The sequence below is a fragment of the Lissotriton vulgaris genome, chromosome 3_1, assembly GCF_964263255.1.
Source record: "Lissotriton vulgaris chromosome 3_1, aLisVul1.2, whole genome shotgun sequence".
NCBI classification, from domain to species: Eukaryota; Metazoa; Chordata; class Amphibia; order Caudata; family Salamandridae; genus Lissotriton; species Lissotriton vulgaris.
In genome coordinates, this window is record NC_141689.1 from 703,413,953 (window position 1) to 703,432,353 (window position 18,401).

At 46.7% G+C, this 18,401-nt stretch overlaps 1 protein-coding gene across 1 annotated transcript in view; it reads left to right on the top strand.

Annotated features, from left to right (window-relative positions):
* MAN2A1 (mannosidase alpha class 2A member 1) overlaps nucleotides 1-18,401 on the top strand; it is a 1,326,430-nt gene that overhangs the window by 913,000 nt on the left and 395,029 nt on the right. The window contains exon 15 of the mRNA XM_086961008.1: nucleotides 741-863. Coding sequence (XP_086817134.1) covers nucleotides 741-863 — 123 coding nt within the window. The remainder of the gene's footprint in view (nucleotides 1-740; nucleotides 864-18,401) is intronic.

Sequence of the window (18,401 nt, forward strand, 5' to 3'; positions counted from 1 at the left end):
ACATCATGTTGGAGGTTGGTGATGATGTTAACATTTTGCCCCCCCCCTGGAAAAATGTCTGCGGACGCCCATGCGTATAACAGCTGTGAAAAACAACACAGCCATTTTGGACGATGACCAGTTGTGGAACATGGACCGTTTAACTACATCACAACACACAAACAACCAGTCACCCTCCATAGAGTTCCATGAGCAAAACTCAAACAACCCATGTAACAGTCAAAGAACCCGCAAGACTCCAAGATGGCATAAGGACTTTTTCAAGTTCTAATAATTTTGTTGAATTGTCGTTAAGGGGGAAGATGTGTTACAACATGTATCTGTCCCTAAGTTGTTTTTCCTTTCTTTTTATTCCTTTGACATATATATGATGTAACTACATTATGGTATGTTCCTCCTTCCCTCCCCTGTTCCTACTTCGTACATTCCTTTATCCCTGGAGGCTACCTTAGAATGTTGAGTGTGGATTCCTTCTACTGTTCTGACTACTGCAGTAACAGACTACTGGTGGAGAGAGGAGTGGTGAATAAAGAAGAGTTCTTACCTCATGGAGTTTCAGTCTTTTTATCAGGTTCCTATGTAAATCCTTCTAATAATTGCCAAAGTCAGACTACGTACATACCAAATGATAATATTTAGATTTTCTGCATTACATTTATGTAACCGAGTTTAAATTACTGCCACCGTGCATAAATGCAGCAAATGTATTCTAGACTCTGAAACGGACTCTCTATCCTTAGAAAATGAAGACCAAGGAAGATGACAAAATCCATCAAGCTAAAATAGGATTCACGTGGTATGGCACTACCAACAGCAAAGATAAAAGTGGCGCATATCTCTTCATGCCGGATGGTGAAGCAAAGGTAAGCGGTGCATTTGACCAGCGACAGGTTTCTCGTGTGTGCAGTATGGTTCATTATTCTCTGCTGAATAACATGTTATACAGTAAAAACGGAATGAACTGATCGCACAATAGTTTGAGAGTAATCAACATTAATTGAACAACACGTATTCATGGTACCTCATTGGGCATATTGTATAGTATTTTCAGTAATGCTGTACACGGATTGATAGTGTACCGTGGGAGTTTCCTGCCATCATGTCACGGTTAGATAATCAAAATGTGAATTAGGGACACAAAGCAGCAGTACAATATTCTACTTTATTTGTATTAACATCAAGTGATAGATACCACCAATGCCAGCACATTTAGATGCTTGTATGTTGCATTATATATCTTTTCGGAGAACATAAATTGACAAAGGCCAAATACATCACTTTTCCTTCTAAATATATTTGTAGCTAACTGGTAGCTTTGGGAACTTTGAATGTCCAAGATGTAGTTGCACAGTGATCTGTGCTGAAAAAATATGTTGGAAATAGTTTTGTTATAAACTAAGTAATGTATTTAACACACAAGTTATTATCACAAACAAACTTATGTTAGATGTGATAATTCGGTTTTCAGTGATTATCTAGATGTAATATTACTTTTTTGACCCTGTATTCTAGCAGAGTGGCTAAACGTCGACCCCTTTTCCGTTTCGCAATTGTGGTTCTGGTATATGGCCGGCTACTATTTCGAGACTCCTTTATATGTCAGATCAAAATGGGGGAAGGCCAAAGAATCTGGAAAACACTCAACGATTGGATTAATTGTAATTTTTTGAAGATCAACATAAAGCTAAGCTTTGTCGTCCCTAGCAATGTTTTTAATTCATAAGATGCATTTAAAAATTCTGTTCTCTGTATTTTTTCATGAATATTGATTCCCTCATCTGAATTTAATTTATCGCTGAAGAATTTTTACATTATCTATATACATGGACTAGCAGCCCGTCCCGACGTTGTCCGGGTATGAATTGCTGCCGGCAAGTAGTATATTGTTTTGTAGGATTTCGTTTTGATAGCATTTCTTATCTGTGACAGGCCTGTGAAACGCTCCGATTCACGGTGCACTGCTGATGCACTTAAGAGTGCGCGTTCAGTAGTGTTTGAACTCGAGTTTCCCTACTTTATTTTTTCTTGCAATATTATATAGCGCGAACTCGACAACATGGCATGAACACAATTTACATTACAGAAGAACACATTCATTTGTGGTAGGCACCAGGAGACAAAGTGATTTGCCTGGAATCACAGGATGTTGAGCTGATGCCGAGATTGGGACGTAGCTCCCCAGCTCTAAAGTTCGCAATTCTAGAACTTGTGGCGGGAGGTGTGTCTAAAAGTGTATGTCGGTGCTGGACATCAATGAGAGAGACCTGTGCATTTTTCAAATTGCTGGAGATGTGGCCCGCCGTGCCACCAATGTACTTACCGGGGAGGGTAAACACCCATTATTCGGCAACTTTGTTTCCGCATACCATCACTCCGCATACTTTCATTACGAAAGTACCATGACTCCGCAATGCCATTATAACGCAAGGCATTACATTTTATATGCTTTTACAATGCATACATTTACAACGAAATTCGTTGTAAATGAATGAATGGTAAAAGCATGTTTTTTTTAATGTTTAGATAAGGTAAGTATGGGTATAGGGGTATATGTTTTGGGGTACTGAGGTATATGTTTTGGGGTGTTTGGGTATTTTAAGGGTTCAACTATAGTTTTGGGTTATGGGGTACAAGGGTAGTTTTAGGGTTTAGGGATAGGTATGGGTTTTGGGGTACAGGGGTATTTTTAGGGTTCAGGGTTAGGTTTGGGTTTTGGGGTATAGGGTTATTTTTAGGGTTCAGGGGTAGGTTTGGGTTTTGGGGTACAGGGGTATTTTAAGGGTTCAGGGCTAGGTTTGGGTTTTGGGGTATAGGGTTTTTTTAGGGTTCAGGGCTAGGTTTGGGGGTTGGGGTACAGGGGTATTTTTAGGGTTCAGACCTAGGTTTGGGGGTACAGGGGTACTTTAGTGTTAAGGGGTATGTTTGGTTTTTGGGGTACAGGGGTATTTTAAGGGTTCAGGGTTGGGTTTGGGTTTTGGGGTACTGGGGTATTTTAGGGTTTAGGGTTCAGGGCTAGGTTTGGGTTTTGGGGTACAGGGGTATTTTAGGGTTCAGGGGTAGGTTTGGGTTTAGGGGGGCCAGGGGTATTTTAAGGGTTCAGGGCTAGGTTGGGGTTTTGGTGTATAGGGTTATTTTTAGGGTTAAGGGGTAGGATTGGGTTTTGAGGTACGGGGTATTTATAGGGTTCAGGGCTAGGTTTGGGTTTTGAGGCACAGGGGTATTGTTAGGGTTTAGGGATAGTTTGGGGTTTTGGGGTACAGGGTATATTTATAGGGTTGAGATGGGTTAGTGTTTAAGGGTGTTGGGGTACTTTAAGGAGTAAGGGTGGGTTATGATTATGGGGTGCAGGGGTATTTAAAGGGAGCAGGGTGGGATTAGCACACAATATGAGACATGGCATGAAGGGCGGAACGTACCACACGCCCCCAGCGTTTGTCATGCCCCTAGCACACGCACACAGCACAACGCAGACAAGCCCACAAGGGACTACTTTGCTGGCACGGTTCTTTTACCTTTTAAATGTATATGGTGGGCGTCTGCATAGCCTATGTCCTTCTGCTGCAACTGCCCTTTCCAACACTGTATTGGGTGTTGTGATTGGTGCTGTGGTTTCTGAGATTACCCGCCTCAAAGGTTTGGGCTCTCTCTTTATTATATTAGTATGGATTTTTATTTATTTCGTTCTTCGTTTCTCACTTTCATAATTTAAACAACTCGAGAGTTGTTTCGGAGATGTTTTCACTGTTCATGTTTAACTGACAGTTAGAAATGTGTAAGCTGAAAATAGGTATGTGATTCCAAGCAAAAATTCTGCAAGAGGCAAGTGCTGTTCTTTTTTAGAAAAATATTCCTCTTATTCCTGTGTGGGGGTCAAAACAATATCAACAAATATTTTATCACTGGAAAGTTAATGAATATATAGAGAAAGTGCTTACAAAACTATAATATTGAAAATCATTTAAGACGGAGGGATGCTGTATATATTGCAGAAAATCTAGTGGTAAATATAAAGACTAAGGAGGATCGTCATTATCCATAGAAGGTAGAAAATGAGTAGGTTTGATTTGTTGAGCCATATATTTTTACTTTCAAAAGTTCAAATTATATAAATGCTTGGGAAAGTTTATACCACAGAAAGCAAAAGCAGGCTTGCCAAAACTGTGGAGAGGTACTTGCAGGTACATCCAAACAAAGTTTCTGCTATTAGATTGTCGACACATTCTGACCCCTACGTTATTAAATGGTCTCGTCGAGAAATAGGCCAGAGTGTGGAAAAATCATATTTTTATGCATTAGACCTTAAGGGAGCGCCACCTAAATAATAGTTGATTGGAATTGAACAATTCAATTATCATCTATATATATAAAAATGAATGTATGTCAGTCTGTTTGTCCTTTATGCATTACTACACCATTCATCCGATCGGCATGAAACTTTTGGAAGTTGTTGAGTACACTCCCGCGAAGGTTTCTGGCAAAAACAAAAAGAAAAATTTGTTAAATATCGCCCCCCCGGCCCCCCAGGGCCCTCATAATCTTTCCAATACTGAACGTTCACCGTTTCCGGTGCGACTCACTTTTGCAAGGACCATCAACTAAGCACAAGGACAATCGCTGCAAGTGTGTGGACTAGATTTGGAGAATCCGTGCTTCTCACATGGACATTTGTATGTGGCCAGCTCAAGCGTTGGAAAATCTTCTGATTTATTGGTGTACGCACCAGACGGAAAACCAAAACATACAGTGTATCCACACGAACTCGAATAAATAAACAGAATTAAAACTACACTTTAAAATGTTTTCCATATTAAAATGAATACGTTTCAATAAAAATGACACAATGTAAATTGAATGTTATCATGACAAGTTTCCTTAAATTTCCTATCTTCTGAGATCGCAGCAACGCGCGACGGGTAAGCTAGTTAATACTAAGAATTATTTCTTTTCTAATTTTTTCTTACTATCTTTAGATTCGGTGTCCAATTGTGTTGTGAAACAGCTTGATTTGTAAATGGGATAGGAGGCCCTAAAGTCCTTGAGCCCCTCTGGTGAAGTCTGGGAGTGATGATGCTTTAGGTTACTATTCAATGTCTTACTCATTTGTACATAGGCGGAGTCTGAACAGCAACAACTCAAACAGTTTAATGTTACATATAAGCATGATAGCAGGCACACGTTTGTACAGCAAGGATGATGGGTTATTCATCTAAGTATGACCCTTTGTTAATGCTCTTATCTCAGTGGGGATAATATATTTCACTGTTAAAAAAAAAAAAAGTTGGTTCCAGTGCTTCTAGCAAGGCATGACCGATCTGACGGTGCTTTTTTGACAGTCTTATTCAACACCTTTCTTTATTCCAGTTATCTGATGAGAGCTTTGGCAGATCATGCAACTCTAGAAGTTAGTGACATAGCACTTACCACTTCCAGGAGAATTCTCATCGAAGTCATAAACAAGTGTCCCGCCTCCCTGGGTCAGAGTTAAAGACAGAGATCTCTGTATTGTGCTCATGATTTTAGTCTCTATAAAAATGATCTGACTTAACTCAACCCTAGTCCATGATGGACACTGGAGCAAGGGTTAAGGCCTTAAATACTCAGTGCCTGTTTACTGTCCCAGCTATGCAGTTTTTGTGCTAGCATTGCCCTGTATTTCCTTAATTACTTACATTTTGAAGAAGAGATTTGTGACAGATATTTCTCGTTACTTTACATTCTCTGTAATACTACAGTTTTTTAAATGAAACATGAATGAAATATAGCCATCCCTGGCCCTTTTTTAGGCTGCCTAGAATATTGGTTTTGGTCTCCTACAAGAGCTTGTGCATATACAGATATATTTAACTGGAAAAGTGTTCCGGGATCCCATGTGTGGGCGGACAATTTAGTGCTTATGACTTTTATGCAGGTTCCCCTGAAAGAGAACTAGGATACAGGTATGTTGGACACGCCCCTTTTGGCAGGTTCACCCAAGACTTTTTGCTTTTTCCTAGCCTATTTCTGTGACCTGGTGATAGTGATTTTAGGGCTCTGCGGACTTTTTCACTGTGGTACAGTGTAAAGTGCATGAGCTCTCTGTGTGTGTGGTGAGAGTGACCTGCCCTCCCATAGGAATGAATGGGGAATATGTATGACCATGGTAGTTCCTGATGTGTGGGGAGTGCAGGGTCGAGTTTGGTATGTGCGAACTCGTGAGATTGAATGCTGCGCAATGATGTATGCAGCATGATTGTGTCTAGTGTGGAAGTGCCACTTCTAGAAGTTGGCATATTTGTGTAATTTGTGTCTGGCGTGTGATTGGCTGGTGAGCCTGGCTCCAAGAGTCTGGGAGGGTCTGCCCCGGTGGTGAATGGAGTGTTTAGCATGCTGATGTGAAGGGAGGGGTGCACCTTGGCCTGAATAGGGCTGGGCTTTCCCCACACATTGCTGGCTCCACCCCCTGTGGCGCGTCTGATGTCCCTAGCCTGGCCTGTGAAAGGAGTTCCCTATAACCAGTTGTAGCTGGTTCTCACACTGCCTGCACCCTGCTAGACAAAGGATTTCTCTGTATAAAAAGGGGCTGTGTCCCCTTACAAAATGTTCTTGTTTGCCAAACTTGAAACTACCAGGGGCGTGCTGCTGCTTGGGCCCAGGGGAAGGCTTGCCTCCCTGGGCCCTACCAAGCCCCTGGATTCCTGGAGGACTTTTTATTTCCTTGTTGGGAGCTGCTTGATCCACCTTGCCTCCAGGACCTTCTCTTTGGGACCCTTGCTGCTTCAGGGATCAGTCAGGGGGACTTTGGGGTTTTTAGGGCCCCCAGCGCCTTGTGAGAGCTATATGTTCTTATCCTGGGCAGAGCGCTGTCGATTTCCCAAGGAGGGAAGCGCTCCTGCCCTTGTGCCCCTGAGCTTGCAGGTGCCTACCCTGCTTGGCGCCCGATTCGCGCTATTTTTAAATTACGGGTGCCACCCCGTTTATTGGGTGATTTAGCGGGTGCCACCCCGCGGCTATATTTTATTTTGAAATTCGAGGGTGCCGACCCCTCATTCTGCCCCTAAATCACCGCCAAGGCCCTCCGCGAAAACCGGAAGTCTGGCCCGTGCCTGCCTGACTGTGGGCGGGGCCAGGAATGCCACACTTCCGCTTACCCCCTGCCCGGGGGAAGCCATGCCCGTGATGCCGGTCTCCCGTAGGGAGAGGGAGACCGGAGATGCTGCAGCCAGGGGAGAGAGGTCAGGAGCTCACCCGGCCTCCTCGGGTGCCGGTAAGAAGTCCCGGGGCCTCCAGGAGGGAGCCCGGGTGAAGCCGCCGTCGAGGGCAGCGCGGGGTCCCATGTGTGTAAGGGAAGCCCCGCGCCGCAGGAGAAGTGTTGCCGGTCCCGCAGCACAGAAGGAAGAGGCCGACGACCAGAGGAGCCACGCCGAAGAACAGCCTGGTGAGTAGGAAGGGCTGGGGGGGCCCCGTGCGGCTGCTGTTGGTGCCGGTTTGAGGCACTGAGTCAGGGCGGCCCCGGATGGCAGAGGGCCGCCCCACCGCGTTTACAGAGCCCGAGAGGCTCCATCCGGCCTATATTGTTTTATGAGTCTCTGAGGCTCGTGGGGGCATTTGGCCATGTTTAACCCACAAAGGGCTCCAGAGGTATATTCAGAGCCTCAAGGGCTCCATGGGGAGCCATGCCAGTGCGAGGCCCAAGATGTTGGTGGGAGATAGGGCGGCCCCGGATGGCAGTGGGCCGCCCCAACGTTGTACAGAGCCTGGTGAGGCTCCCACGACCACGGGGGCATTGTTGGTTAAAGAGTCTGTGTGGCTCCAATGTGCGCAGTGCTAGTTCCAGAGCCAGAGGGCTCCATCAGTGGGCGCAGTTTGCTTCCTAGGGGCTGGTGAGAGCCCCTGTCGCAGTTTTGCCTCCAGCTGCCCGGCAATTAGTGGGCAGCTGCACCGTTTAGGCGCCAAGGGAGAGAGAGTCCTTGTGAGGGACTGAGATGGCACAGAGGTGCCAGGCCTTCTACAGCTGCGCAGCACTTAGTGCCAGCTGCAACGTTTAGGCCTTGTGACTGTTCTCAGCTGCCCAGCAATTAGTGGGCAGCTGCAACGTTTAGGTTTGCGCCGGTGGCGCACCCCTGACTGGCGCTGCGTGGCAGCGGGCCCTGACATTCTGGACACAGGGCTTTTTGAGTCCCCTTGTTGGATGGCCAGTTGGCCAGGGGGCTGGTATGTGATTTCTGCCCAATGTGGTTTTGCTATGTTTATGATAGTAATTGCCTAAGGTTATGTTTGTGTTATGTGAATATGAGTTTTTTTTACCTATGTAGGTTTATGCTAGTGAGAGTTTATTTCACTATGTGAGATACGCCCCTAAATGTGAGTTATGCTTAGGGGGAGAGTCTAATGTGTTTAGACTAGTGAGAGATTGCCTACTGTAGTTTTTACTGGTTAGGCCCAAATGTGAGTTAACGCGTAATGTGCTATGCCATTATGCCTGTGACACCTCTGAATGTGTTTTTATGCATCATGTGTTTCCTTCCCTTACACCTCTGAATGTTTTAAGCATCATGTGTTTCTCCGGCACCTCTGAATGTGTTTTGATGCGTCATGTGCCTTGTTCCTTACACCGCTGAGTGTATGTTTATACATCATGTGTCTTTCCTACACCTCTGAATGTTCTATGCATCATGTGTGAAACCTCTGATTGTTATATGTTCAAAAGTGCTATTTCTAACAGTATTTCTAGTTCTAAAAGTGTTGATTCTGACAGTGGCCCATGTGGCCCTGTCCTGTAAATAATCCCTTGTGAATATTGCCCGTCCCAGTTGGCACAATGTATATTGTGTGATTACTATCTGATGTGTTTTGACAATACAAAAGTTATTTTTATATTACCTTGTGTGGAGTTCCTTTGTGGTGTGCCTAGGATGTTGCTATTGTGTGAGTGCGCAAATGCTTTACAGATTACCTCCGGGATAAGCCTGTCTGCTCGTGCCAAGCTACCAAGGGGGTGAGATGGGATTATCTTGGCGTGTGACTCCCTTGCCCTGACTAGAATGGTGGTTTCTTCCTGGCTTTGGCTTCAGCCTTTGCCAACCAGAAATAGCCAGTTCTAACAAGTTAAAGCATGTTTCCTTCCAGGTCAGTCTTCCAGTAAGTCCATGTTGAAATCCAGACACAACCACAAGAAAAACAAGCAAGACTCAATCCTATCCCGCCATTCAAAATCTAGCAAGAAGGTGCAAGGGCATCAAGATAAAGATAGATCTACTCCAGTGTCCCAGTAATATGAACCAGTTACACAATTGTCCCGGCACTCTGCATAATCCCTGAGCCATCGTCAACCCTGCAACAAATAGTGGCTTTCAGAAAGGCCATGCTTCAGATCTTTAGTGCAATTGTGCCTGCTGCTGGTACGTGTTTTGGCCCCATGGAGTATAAGGGGTTTCTACTCTGAATTCTGCTGGCAGAGTCACACCAACACAGGCAGCCCCTGCTGTGCCCGCTAACAAGCCAGTTCTGATGCTAGCACTGTCTTCTACTTTGTGCCATTCTCATTACCAACTCGAAAGTTACAGTCGATTACCTGGTCCCATCGCCAATCTCTGACCAAGAACCAGCGTCGGCTCAAACTAGTCCTATATATGAATATGAAATTACAAAAGTGTAACCGGTAGTCATTCAACCATATTCATATTCAATTTCTCTGGACCGGCATCAGTGGCAGTATTAGATAATCACTTTGATTTGGGCCTAGTGCAAGAAAGACCCTATGTCTTTCAGGACATTGATGATGAGAAAGAGGACATATTCTTCCCCCCTCATTGAACTAAAAACTCATTGTAGGTTGACATAATAACCTTGACTGATATCTGGAACAAATTAACTCCTTGAGATAGAATTTTTGCCTCTACTCTAGACTTCTCATCTTACTGGTCTACATGTGTTGCCTCACCACCCTATACCGTGAACCCTCTCTCAGAGGCCTGACAAATATCTCCAACCAGCGCTGAGTAATCAGCTCTCCATCTCTTCCTCTTATTCTCACTATATTCTTCTTTCTTCTATCCTTTACTATCCTCTTTCCTTTTATTTATGTGTTTATTCCTTTCCCACCACACAGTTTTGCGACATGTATATCATTTTCAACCGAGTTTCCCATGCAACTATATATTAACATCTGCTTTTACTGTGTTTTCCTCTATATGTCAGAATATATCGCATGAATGCTATGCTGTTTTTGATGACACGCCAACTGTTTGTTTCTCTGCATCAGATTAATCAATAAAAACTTTTTGAAATCAAGAAAATGCCAGTGTACTATTAACATCGCCTGAAAAAGAGCTTGATTCGCCACCTGGGCTACCTAAGGAGGAAAACTCTTCATTCACAGTGGTGGTTAGGAGAGGAGCTACGGCAGTAGAGCTGCAGTTTCCCACTACAAAGTTAAAAACAAATATACTGACTGAGATTTTACAATCAAGGGCTAGCTTAATCTGAACCCTTCTGGCTACATGGTCTAAGCCATGTTCATGCCTAACAGTCAATCAACTTGTGGCCAGGCAACATAGGCCAGCTGCTGCTGGCCCATACTTCATCACCAAGCACCCTACACCGGGGGAGCCTGATGGTTCAAGCCTCATTACGCAAGGTTTATCGAAATTCCATTGTTACAAATCCTCCGGCTAGGTAATCAAAAACAAGTGATGCCTTTGAAAAGAGAATGTTGTCTTTAGCTGGTTTTTTTCATAACCAATTATTATTGAATTTCTGATGATACCGAGCACATTATAGCCATGACACTATATACATTGAATCCGCAGTAATGCATAAACTCCCCAAGGGTCCACATATTCTAAGCAACAGGTAGTTGTCACAACAGGGGACATTGGTTCAGTTTGTACCTCATTAACAAACACTATAGAAACAAATCACAAAACAATATTCAGGTGTTAGACCTGGCACTTTTGGCATGGGTCTCCCTTCCATTTTTTGCTGTTGCCTCATGTATTTTTGCTGGTGTTAGATGCTTTGGGCACTGTGCCACTGCTGTCCACTGCCACTGCTGTCCAGTGCCACAGTGCAAGTGCTCCCTATTGTAAATTGATGTATTAATCAGTGGTTCAATGTTTGGCTATTTGGTTTACTTGTCGACCCTAATCTAGTGCACTGAGTTTGCCCAGGGCGTGTAAATCCAAGTGCTGCTGGTGGGCCTGCAGCACTGGTTGTGCCAACTACAGAAGCAGCCTTGTAAAATTTGTCTAAGGTCTGCCATTGAGTTGATCAGATTTAATTACGATGCATTGTAATGATGACTTGCATGATAAAACTCAATAAAGTTTGTTGAAAAAAAAAAAGGTCTGCCATTGCAGAGCCTGCGTGCAGTCTAGTACTGTCATGCTGACTGGGCAAGTGCACCCACTTGCCAGTCCCTAAACCTTCCCTTTTCTTCATATCAGTCACCCCTACAGTAGGCCCAAGGGCAGGGTGCATTCTAAGTATAAGGTAGGACATGCCCTGGTGTGTGTGTGGCATGTCCTAATTGTGAATTAAAGCCATTTTCATGTTTCACTATTGCAAGGCTACCTGTTCTCCCTAGGCCAGAATGGGCTGTTAGAATTATTACATTTTATAATCCTAACTGACTCAGAGAATGTGGTAAAAATTTGAGTTTAGTATTCCTCGACTCAGAATGATAAAGTGCATCTTTTAGTGAAGTTGGTTTTAACATTCTCTGTTTGCAAATACCACTTTTAGAAAGTAGGTATTTTCTTGCCTAACCTTTCAAGCCTACCTCTGCTAGGTTGTGTATTCATTGTCTGGAGTTTGTGAGTGACAGGGCTGTGGGATTCTAAGAGACAGGATGAGTCAGCCCAGTGGTGAATAGAGAGATCTGCATCTAGATTGGAGGGAGGAGTTGCACCTGAACCTTGAATAGGGCTGTGCCTGCCTTCCACAATGCTGGCTCCACCTCCTGGGGTGTGGCTGATGTCGCTGCCCTGCACACTGAAAGAAGAGAAGGAGTCCTGTAAACAAAGTGCTCCAGGACTGTGCTTTCCTTCTACAATGCTGGCTCCACCTCCTGTGGGGCGACTAATGTCCCTGCCCTGTACTGTGAAAGGAAAGGAGAAGTCTGGTAAACAGAGTACTTCAGAACTGGTTAGGGCTGGGCAAAGGCCCCTCTCCCCTCAGAGAACAAAGGATTTTGGGGTAAACGTATTGGGACCCTGATCCCAAGAAATTAGGTCACTTTTGCACTACAAGAAGAAACCTCTGCTGAGGAGAAGAACCTGAAGAAACTGAGGAGAGACAATTCCTAAGCTGAAGTGCTGCTTAGAGGATTGGCCTGCAGTGGTTGCCTTACTGCCAAAGAGAGGAGAAAGGAACTTTGTGTACTTTGCTTTTAACTTGTGAAGGATCTCCAAGAGCTTGAACAGAGCTTGCCTCGTGCTGGAATCTCAGGGACAACATACTTCAACCCCCAGCTCCCCAGAGATCTCGTGTAAGAGCCTGCTGCTGTTTTCGGCCTTCTTAGGAACTGCGTTTCGTAAGGAGCCGGAAGCGCAACGCAACAAAGAGGAAGCGTGTCGCCGTCGCTGCTGCTGCCTTCGTACTTCTGAACAAGGGTGTCGCCGCTGGAGTTGTCACACTGCACCGCATCGTGAGAAGAGTCTGGCAACGAGGTAGAAGCGTGTCGCCTCGCGCTTCTGAACAAGGGTGTCGCCGCTGGAACTGTCGCATTGCACCGCATCGAGGAAAGCGCCTTGCATCCCCGAGAAGCACGCCACCGTCGGAGCTGCTGTCGTCGCATTTCTGAACAAGGATGTCGCCGCTGTAGTTATCACATTGTGCGGAAGTTTCACGCATCGTGGGAGAAGAGTGTCGCAGCTGAAGCTGTTGCCGTCGCACTTCTGAACAAGGAAGTCACCGCTGCAGTGGAGTTGTGTGGCTCACTGGTTAGAGGCAGCAGACCCGAGAGCAGAAGTCGGCCCGGGACCAGGGTTCAATTCCCGACGCGGCAGGGTCGTGGACCTTGGTCAGCGGACTCGATAATTCTCGCTTCGGTGCTTACTATAATCAGGGGTTCCACTCGGCAACTCTGGGCATTAGCTTGCCTCATCTCCACAACTGCCCCATCAATTCCGGGGATGCCTGGCTCCACCTTGGGAACTCCCAGCAGGGACCATCCCACAGGGAAAGCCAGGACGGGTTTCCCAGAGTTATACAGCGATAGGAGACCTATGGACGGGTAGCAGTGCGCTTTACAAGCTCAAATACACATACACAGTCCACGCATCAAACCAAGAACTTCTCGCATTCCCGGAGAAGCGTGCCACATCTGGAAGATCTTCCCGTCTTTATTTCTTTGCATCTGAACTTTGCTGCATTTCCCTCGCTGCGACATTGCTGGTCGTGGAAGCGCAACGCATCGTAAGGTACATTGATGCAAAGTGTTGCATCTTAAGAACTGAAATTAACTAAGCTAAATCTACCATCTTAAAGTAACAGTATTGTGTATTTTTGTTGTGTATGGTCTTGTGGTAAATCTATATAAAGTATACTTATTTCTGATATAAAACCTTGTGTGGTGTCCATCTGTGGTGTGGTTACTGTATGTGGTCACAAATGCTTTACACACTGCCTCTGAGTTAAGCCTGTCTGCTTGTGCCAAGCTACCAAGGGGGTGAGCAGGGGTTATTTTAGGAGTGTAATCCCCTTATCCTGACTTGAGGCACAGGTCCCTATCTGTCACAAGTACCTTCCTGTGCCAACTAGAGACCACCCAATCTAACATTGGTGGTCAGTGGTGAGGATTCTGGACTTGCATTTGTGACTCATGTACAGTGATTGGTGAACATAACTTAGTGAGTGCAGACCATAACGCAACCACATACTTTTTGGTAGATTCCCTTTTGAATTTTCTATTTTTGAAAGATGCCTGAGTCAGTTATAGTAGAGAGAGCAGAATCCATAGCCTCTATTGATCTTGACTGGGAAGAAGTGAAATTGGAATGCTACGAAGTATCACAGCTTAAGTACTTCTGCAAAAAGTTAAAACTTTCCACCTCTGGGTTAAGAGTGAAGGAAGAATTCTACAAGGCGCTGAGGGCCTGGGTAGAAGCAAGGAAAACCCCTGAAATTGAGGAAGGGGGTGACAATGCAGATGTACAAAAGGAAGAGCCATTGGGCTCAGGAGGAAGGGAAGTACCTTTCCCCGCATGTAGCAGTGCTTCTAACAAGAGTCTGTCTCCAGAGGAGTTGGAGGACAGAAAGAGATCTAGGAGTCATGAAATGGAATTGACCAAGTTCAAGGTGAATAGGCCACTGGAAATAGAAAATAGGAGATTAGATATAGCGGAAAAGAAAATACAGTTTGAGCATGAAAACGATTTGAGGGAGTTGGAGTTTATAACCAAGAGTTTAGAGGTTACTCCCTCTGGTGGCAGCGTACCGTCAGTGTTTGTGGAAAGTAGCGGGTATATTCCCAAAGATGTGGTGAAGGAATTTTACAAAAATTATGATATTGGTCAGTGGTTCAGAGCCTATTAGGTAGCCATGTCTTCCCACCGGGTGACTGAGAGAGATTGGGGAGCGGGGTTGTGGGGAAGGATCCTTAGTGAGGGGTGGGACACACTGTTAGATTTGCCTTCTGAAGTCCACATTTCATACAGCCACATGAAAGATGCATTAATGTCTAGATATGGTTTGACCCCTGAACTCTATAGGCAGAGGTTCAGGAAATGCATAAAGTTAGAAGACTACCTGGGTTGAATATGTCACTTTATTTTGCAGAGCATTGGATGGTAGGGTGAAGGGCAGCAAGGCTGATGATTTCCAAGGTCTCTTTGATTTGATTGCATGGGAGCACTTGTCTGATAATTGTTTTCCAGAGCTGCACCAGCATCTGATAGATAGCAAGCTGACTAACCCTAGGAAGCTTGCTGAGGAGGTGCACCGCTGGGTGAGCACTCGGGTCCACACGGGTCACATGGGCGACTCAGCCAAAGGTGGGCAGGGTCCCCAGCAGAAGAGTGGCGGGACCAGAGTAAACAAAAGGAGTTCCGTAAAGGGCCCCAAAGCAGTCCCCAAGGGAACAAAGGGAAAGGTTCCCAGCCTCCCCCCGAGAGAAGGCAAGGGGTCCCGACAGGTAATCCTGTTCACAGGGACCCCTGAAATGTTACAAGTGTGGCGACCTGGGTCATAAGGCGAATGATACCAGGTGCCGCCTGTTTGGTAAACCAGCACCCACTGGTGCTCCACCCCGGCAGATGGCTAGTGTAGCCTTGGGGGAGGAGATTGATGTCCAAGGTGGGTGGGGTCCCACACAGATGACCCTTGTCTCTTTAGGAGACTGTGAGATGGTCTCAGAAACTCAGCTGCCCAGGAACACTAAGAAATATGGGCAGTGGGTGACCATCAATGGTCAAAGGGTGGAGGCTCTTAGAGATACAGGAGCCAGTGTGACAGCTGTCAGGTGTCACCTGGTGTCTCAAGAGCAGATTGTCCCTCATGCATTTTGCCGAGTTGTTGCCGCCGACAACACAGAGAGCCATTGTCCAATGGCTCAGGTTCCCTTTGAGTGGGGGGTCTATGTACTCTTCAGGTAGCTATGAGGTCCGCCATGCCTGTTGACTGTTTGTTGGGAAACGATTTAGAGAGCTCACCTTGGGAGAAGGTGGAGAAGAGTACTCACTTGAAGATGGCGGGTATGCCTGACTGGGCGTGCGTGACCACCCGGTCAATGGCAGCCAGTAGGGGTGCTCAAGAGACCGGGAGCCTGAGAGGGAGGCCCAGGAACCTGCCTTAGATAAAAGTGGCGGTGACACAGGAAACTGGCCCCCGAAGTTCCCACAGCCCAGGAGGAGGTAGACCCTGAGGGGGCTAACCTGAAGCCTATCGGAGAGCAAGTAGCTGAACTGGGGGACCTGCCTGAGCTGACCCATTGGCAGCAAGAAGGAGGCCCCTCCAGGGAAGAAATTCTGCCGGGAGCAGAGAGAATGCCCTTCTCTTGAGGGCTTGCAGCAACAGGCTGCAAGTCAGGCAGCAGGTGATCAGTCAGGATCACATTGGATCTACTGGGAGAATGGTCTCCTGTATAGTGAGCCTAAGGTTGCTGAACCTGGGTCAGCCCGTGTGCTGGTGGTACCCCAGAAGTTCAGATCTTTCTACTGGGGCTGTCTCATGATGTACCATTGGCAGGCCATTTGGGGTAGAACAAGACCTTTGAGAGGCTTGTAACCCACTTTCATTGGCCCCAAATGCGCAAGAGCACAGACACTCATTGCAGGACTTGTCAGACTTGTCAGGCAAGTGGAAAGAGTGAGAGGGAGCACAAGGCTCCTCTCCAGCCATTCCCTTTGGTCAGTACCCTCTTTGAGTGGGTAGGAATTGACATTGTGGGGCCACTGGACCCCAAGACAGCCATGGGCAACAGGTTCATCCTGGTCACCCGATACCCGGAAGCCATACCTCTGAGGACAGTGACGGCCCCGTGGTGGGATGAGCACTGATGGGAATTTTCTCCCGAGTGGGATTCTCTCGCGAGGTAGTGTCTGACCGCCCGGCCAACTTCATTTCTAAGTATATGAAGTCCCTGTGGCAGGAGTGTGGTGTAACTTACAAGTTCACCACTCCTTACCACCCCCAAGGAAACAGGTTAGTCGAAAGGTTCAACCGGACCCTAAAGGGCATGATAATGGGTCTTGAGGAACCCATGAGGCGTAAGTGGGACATCCTCTTACCATGCCTACTCTTTGATTACCGGGAGGTGCCACAGAAATCTCTAGGGTTCAGTCCCTTTGAGCTTCTCTATGGACACCCAGTCAGAGGACCTCTGAGTCTGGTCAAAGAAGGCTCAGAGAAATCTCCCAGGAAACCTCCCAGGATGTATATAGCTACATGCTGGCCTTCAGGAACCAGACTAGGCGTTTCAGGCAACTCGCTGAGGCGAATCTGGAAGCCAGCCAGGAGGAGGTGAAGCCCTGGTATGACTAGAATCCCACTCTGATAGAGCTTCAACCTGGTCAGAAAGTGTGGGTCATGGCCCCCGTGGAGCCTTGTGCGCCTACTTGGTGGACTTGCGGTCTCCTAGGAACCCCTTAAGGGTCCTACGTGTCAACTGCCTTAAGCCCCACTTAGAGAGGTCTGAAGTGGGGTGGGCATGCTCTTAGCAAAAGATTCTGGAATGGAGGAGGAGACTGAGCCTCTTCCTGACCTCCTGTCTGCAACAGAGCAAGATGGGTCAGTGGATTGTGTTAACCTCTCTTCCACCCTGACCCATGAACAACAGAATGACTGCCGACAGTTGCTGGGGCAGTTTTCTGATCTGTTCTCCCTGCTTCCTGGTGTCACAGATTGGTGCGTCAATGATGTTGACACAGGAGACAGCTTACCTGTGAAGCATAAAACTAACAGGGTGACTGACAGGGTGAGGGCTTGCATCAAAGAGGAGGTCTCAAAGATGCTTGCGCTAGGGGTGATTGATTCTTCTAGCAGTCTTTGGGCTAGTCCAGTGGTCTTGGTCCCGAAGGCTACAGCGCCGGGTGCCACACCCAAACTCCGGTTCTGTGTGGACTACAGAGGGCTCAATTCAGTCACGAAGACTGACGCGCTGATGAGCTCATTGATCGGCTAGGGGCTGCACGGTACCTCAGCACGTTTGACTTAACGTCTGGGTACTGGCAGATCCCCTTGACTGATGGGGCCAAGGAGAGGTCAGCATTCTCCACACCAGATGGGCATTTCCAGTTCCGTGTTATGCTCTTTGGGTTGAGGAATGCCCCAGCCACCTTACAGAGGTTGGTCAACCGGGTGTTGGTTGGACTGGATGAGTTCAATGCCGCCTACCTGGATGACATCGTAGTGTTCAGTGCCAGTTGGGAGGAACATATGCGCCACCTCTGGGAAGTGTTGATGGCGCTGCAGAAGTCAGGCCTCACGATCAAGGCAAACAAGTGCCAGATCGGGCAGGGTTCCGTGGTGTACTTGAGACACCAAGTTGGGAGCGGCCAGGTGGTGCCCCTACAACCCAAGATTGAAACCATCCTGGCTTGGGAGCCACCCAAAACCCAGACAGAGGTGAGGGCCTTTTTAGGACTCACAGGGTATTACAGGAGGTTTGTCAAGGAGTATGGCAACATTGTCGCACCTTTGACAGAGCTGACTTCCAGGAAGCAGCCCAAGAAAGTGATTTGGACTGCACCAGTCATAAAGCTTTTGAGGCCCTGAGAGCTGCCATGTGCACGGCGCCCTTGCTCCTGGCACCCAACTTCTCAAGAGAGTTTATCATTCAAACAGACGCTTCAAAGCATAGTGTGGGGGCTGCTCTGTCACAGATGAATGAGGTGGGCCTAGATCAACCTGTAGCCTTCATCAGTAGGAGGTTACTTCCACGGGAGCAGAGGTGGTTTGCTATTGAGCGTGAGGCATTTACAGTG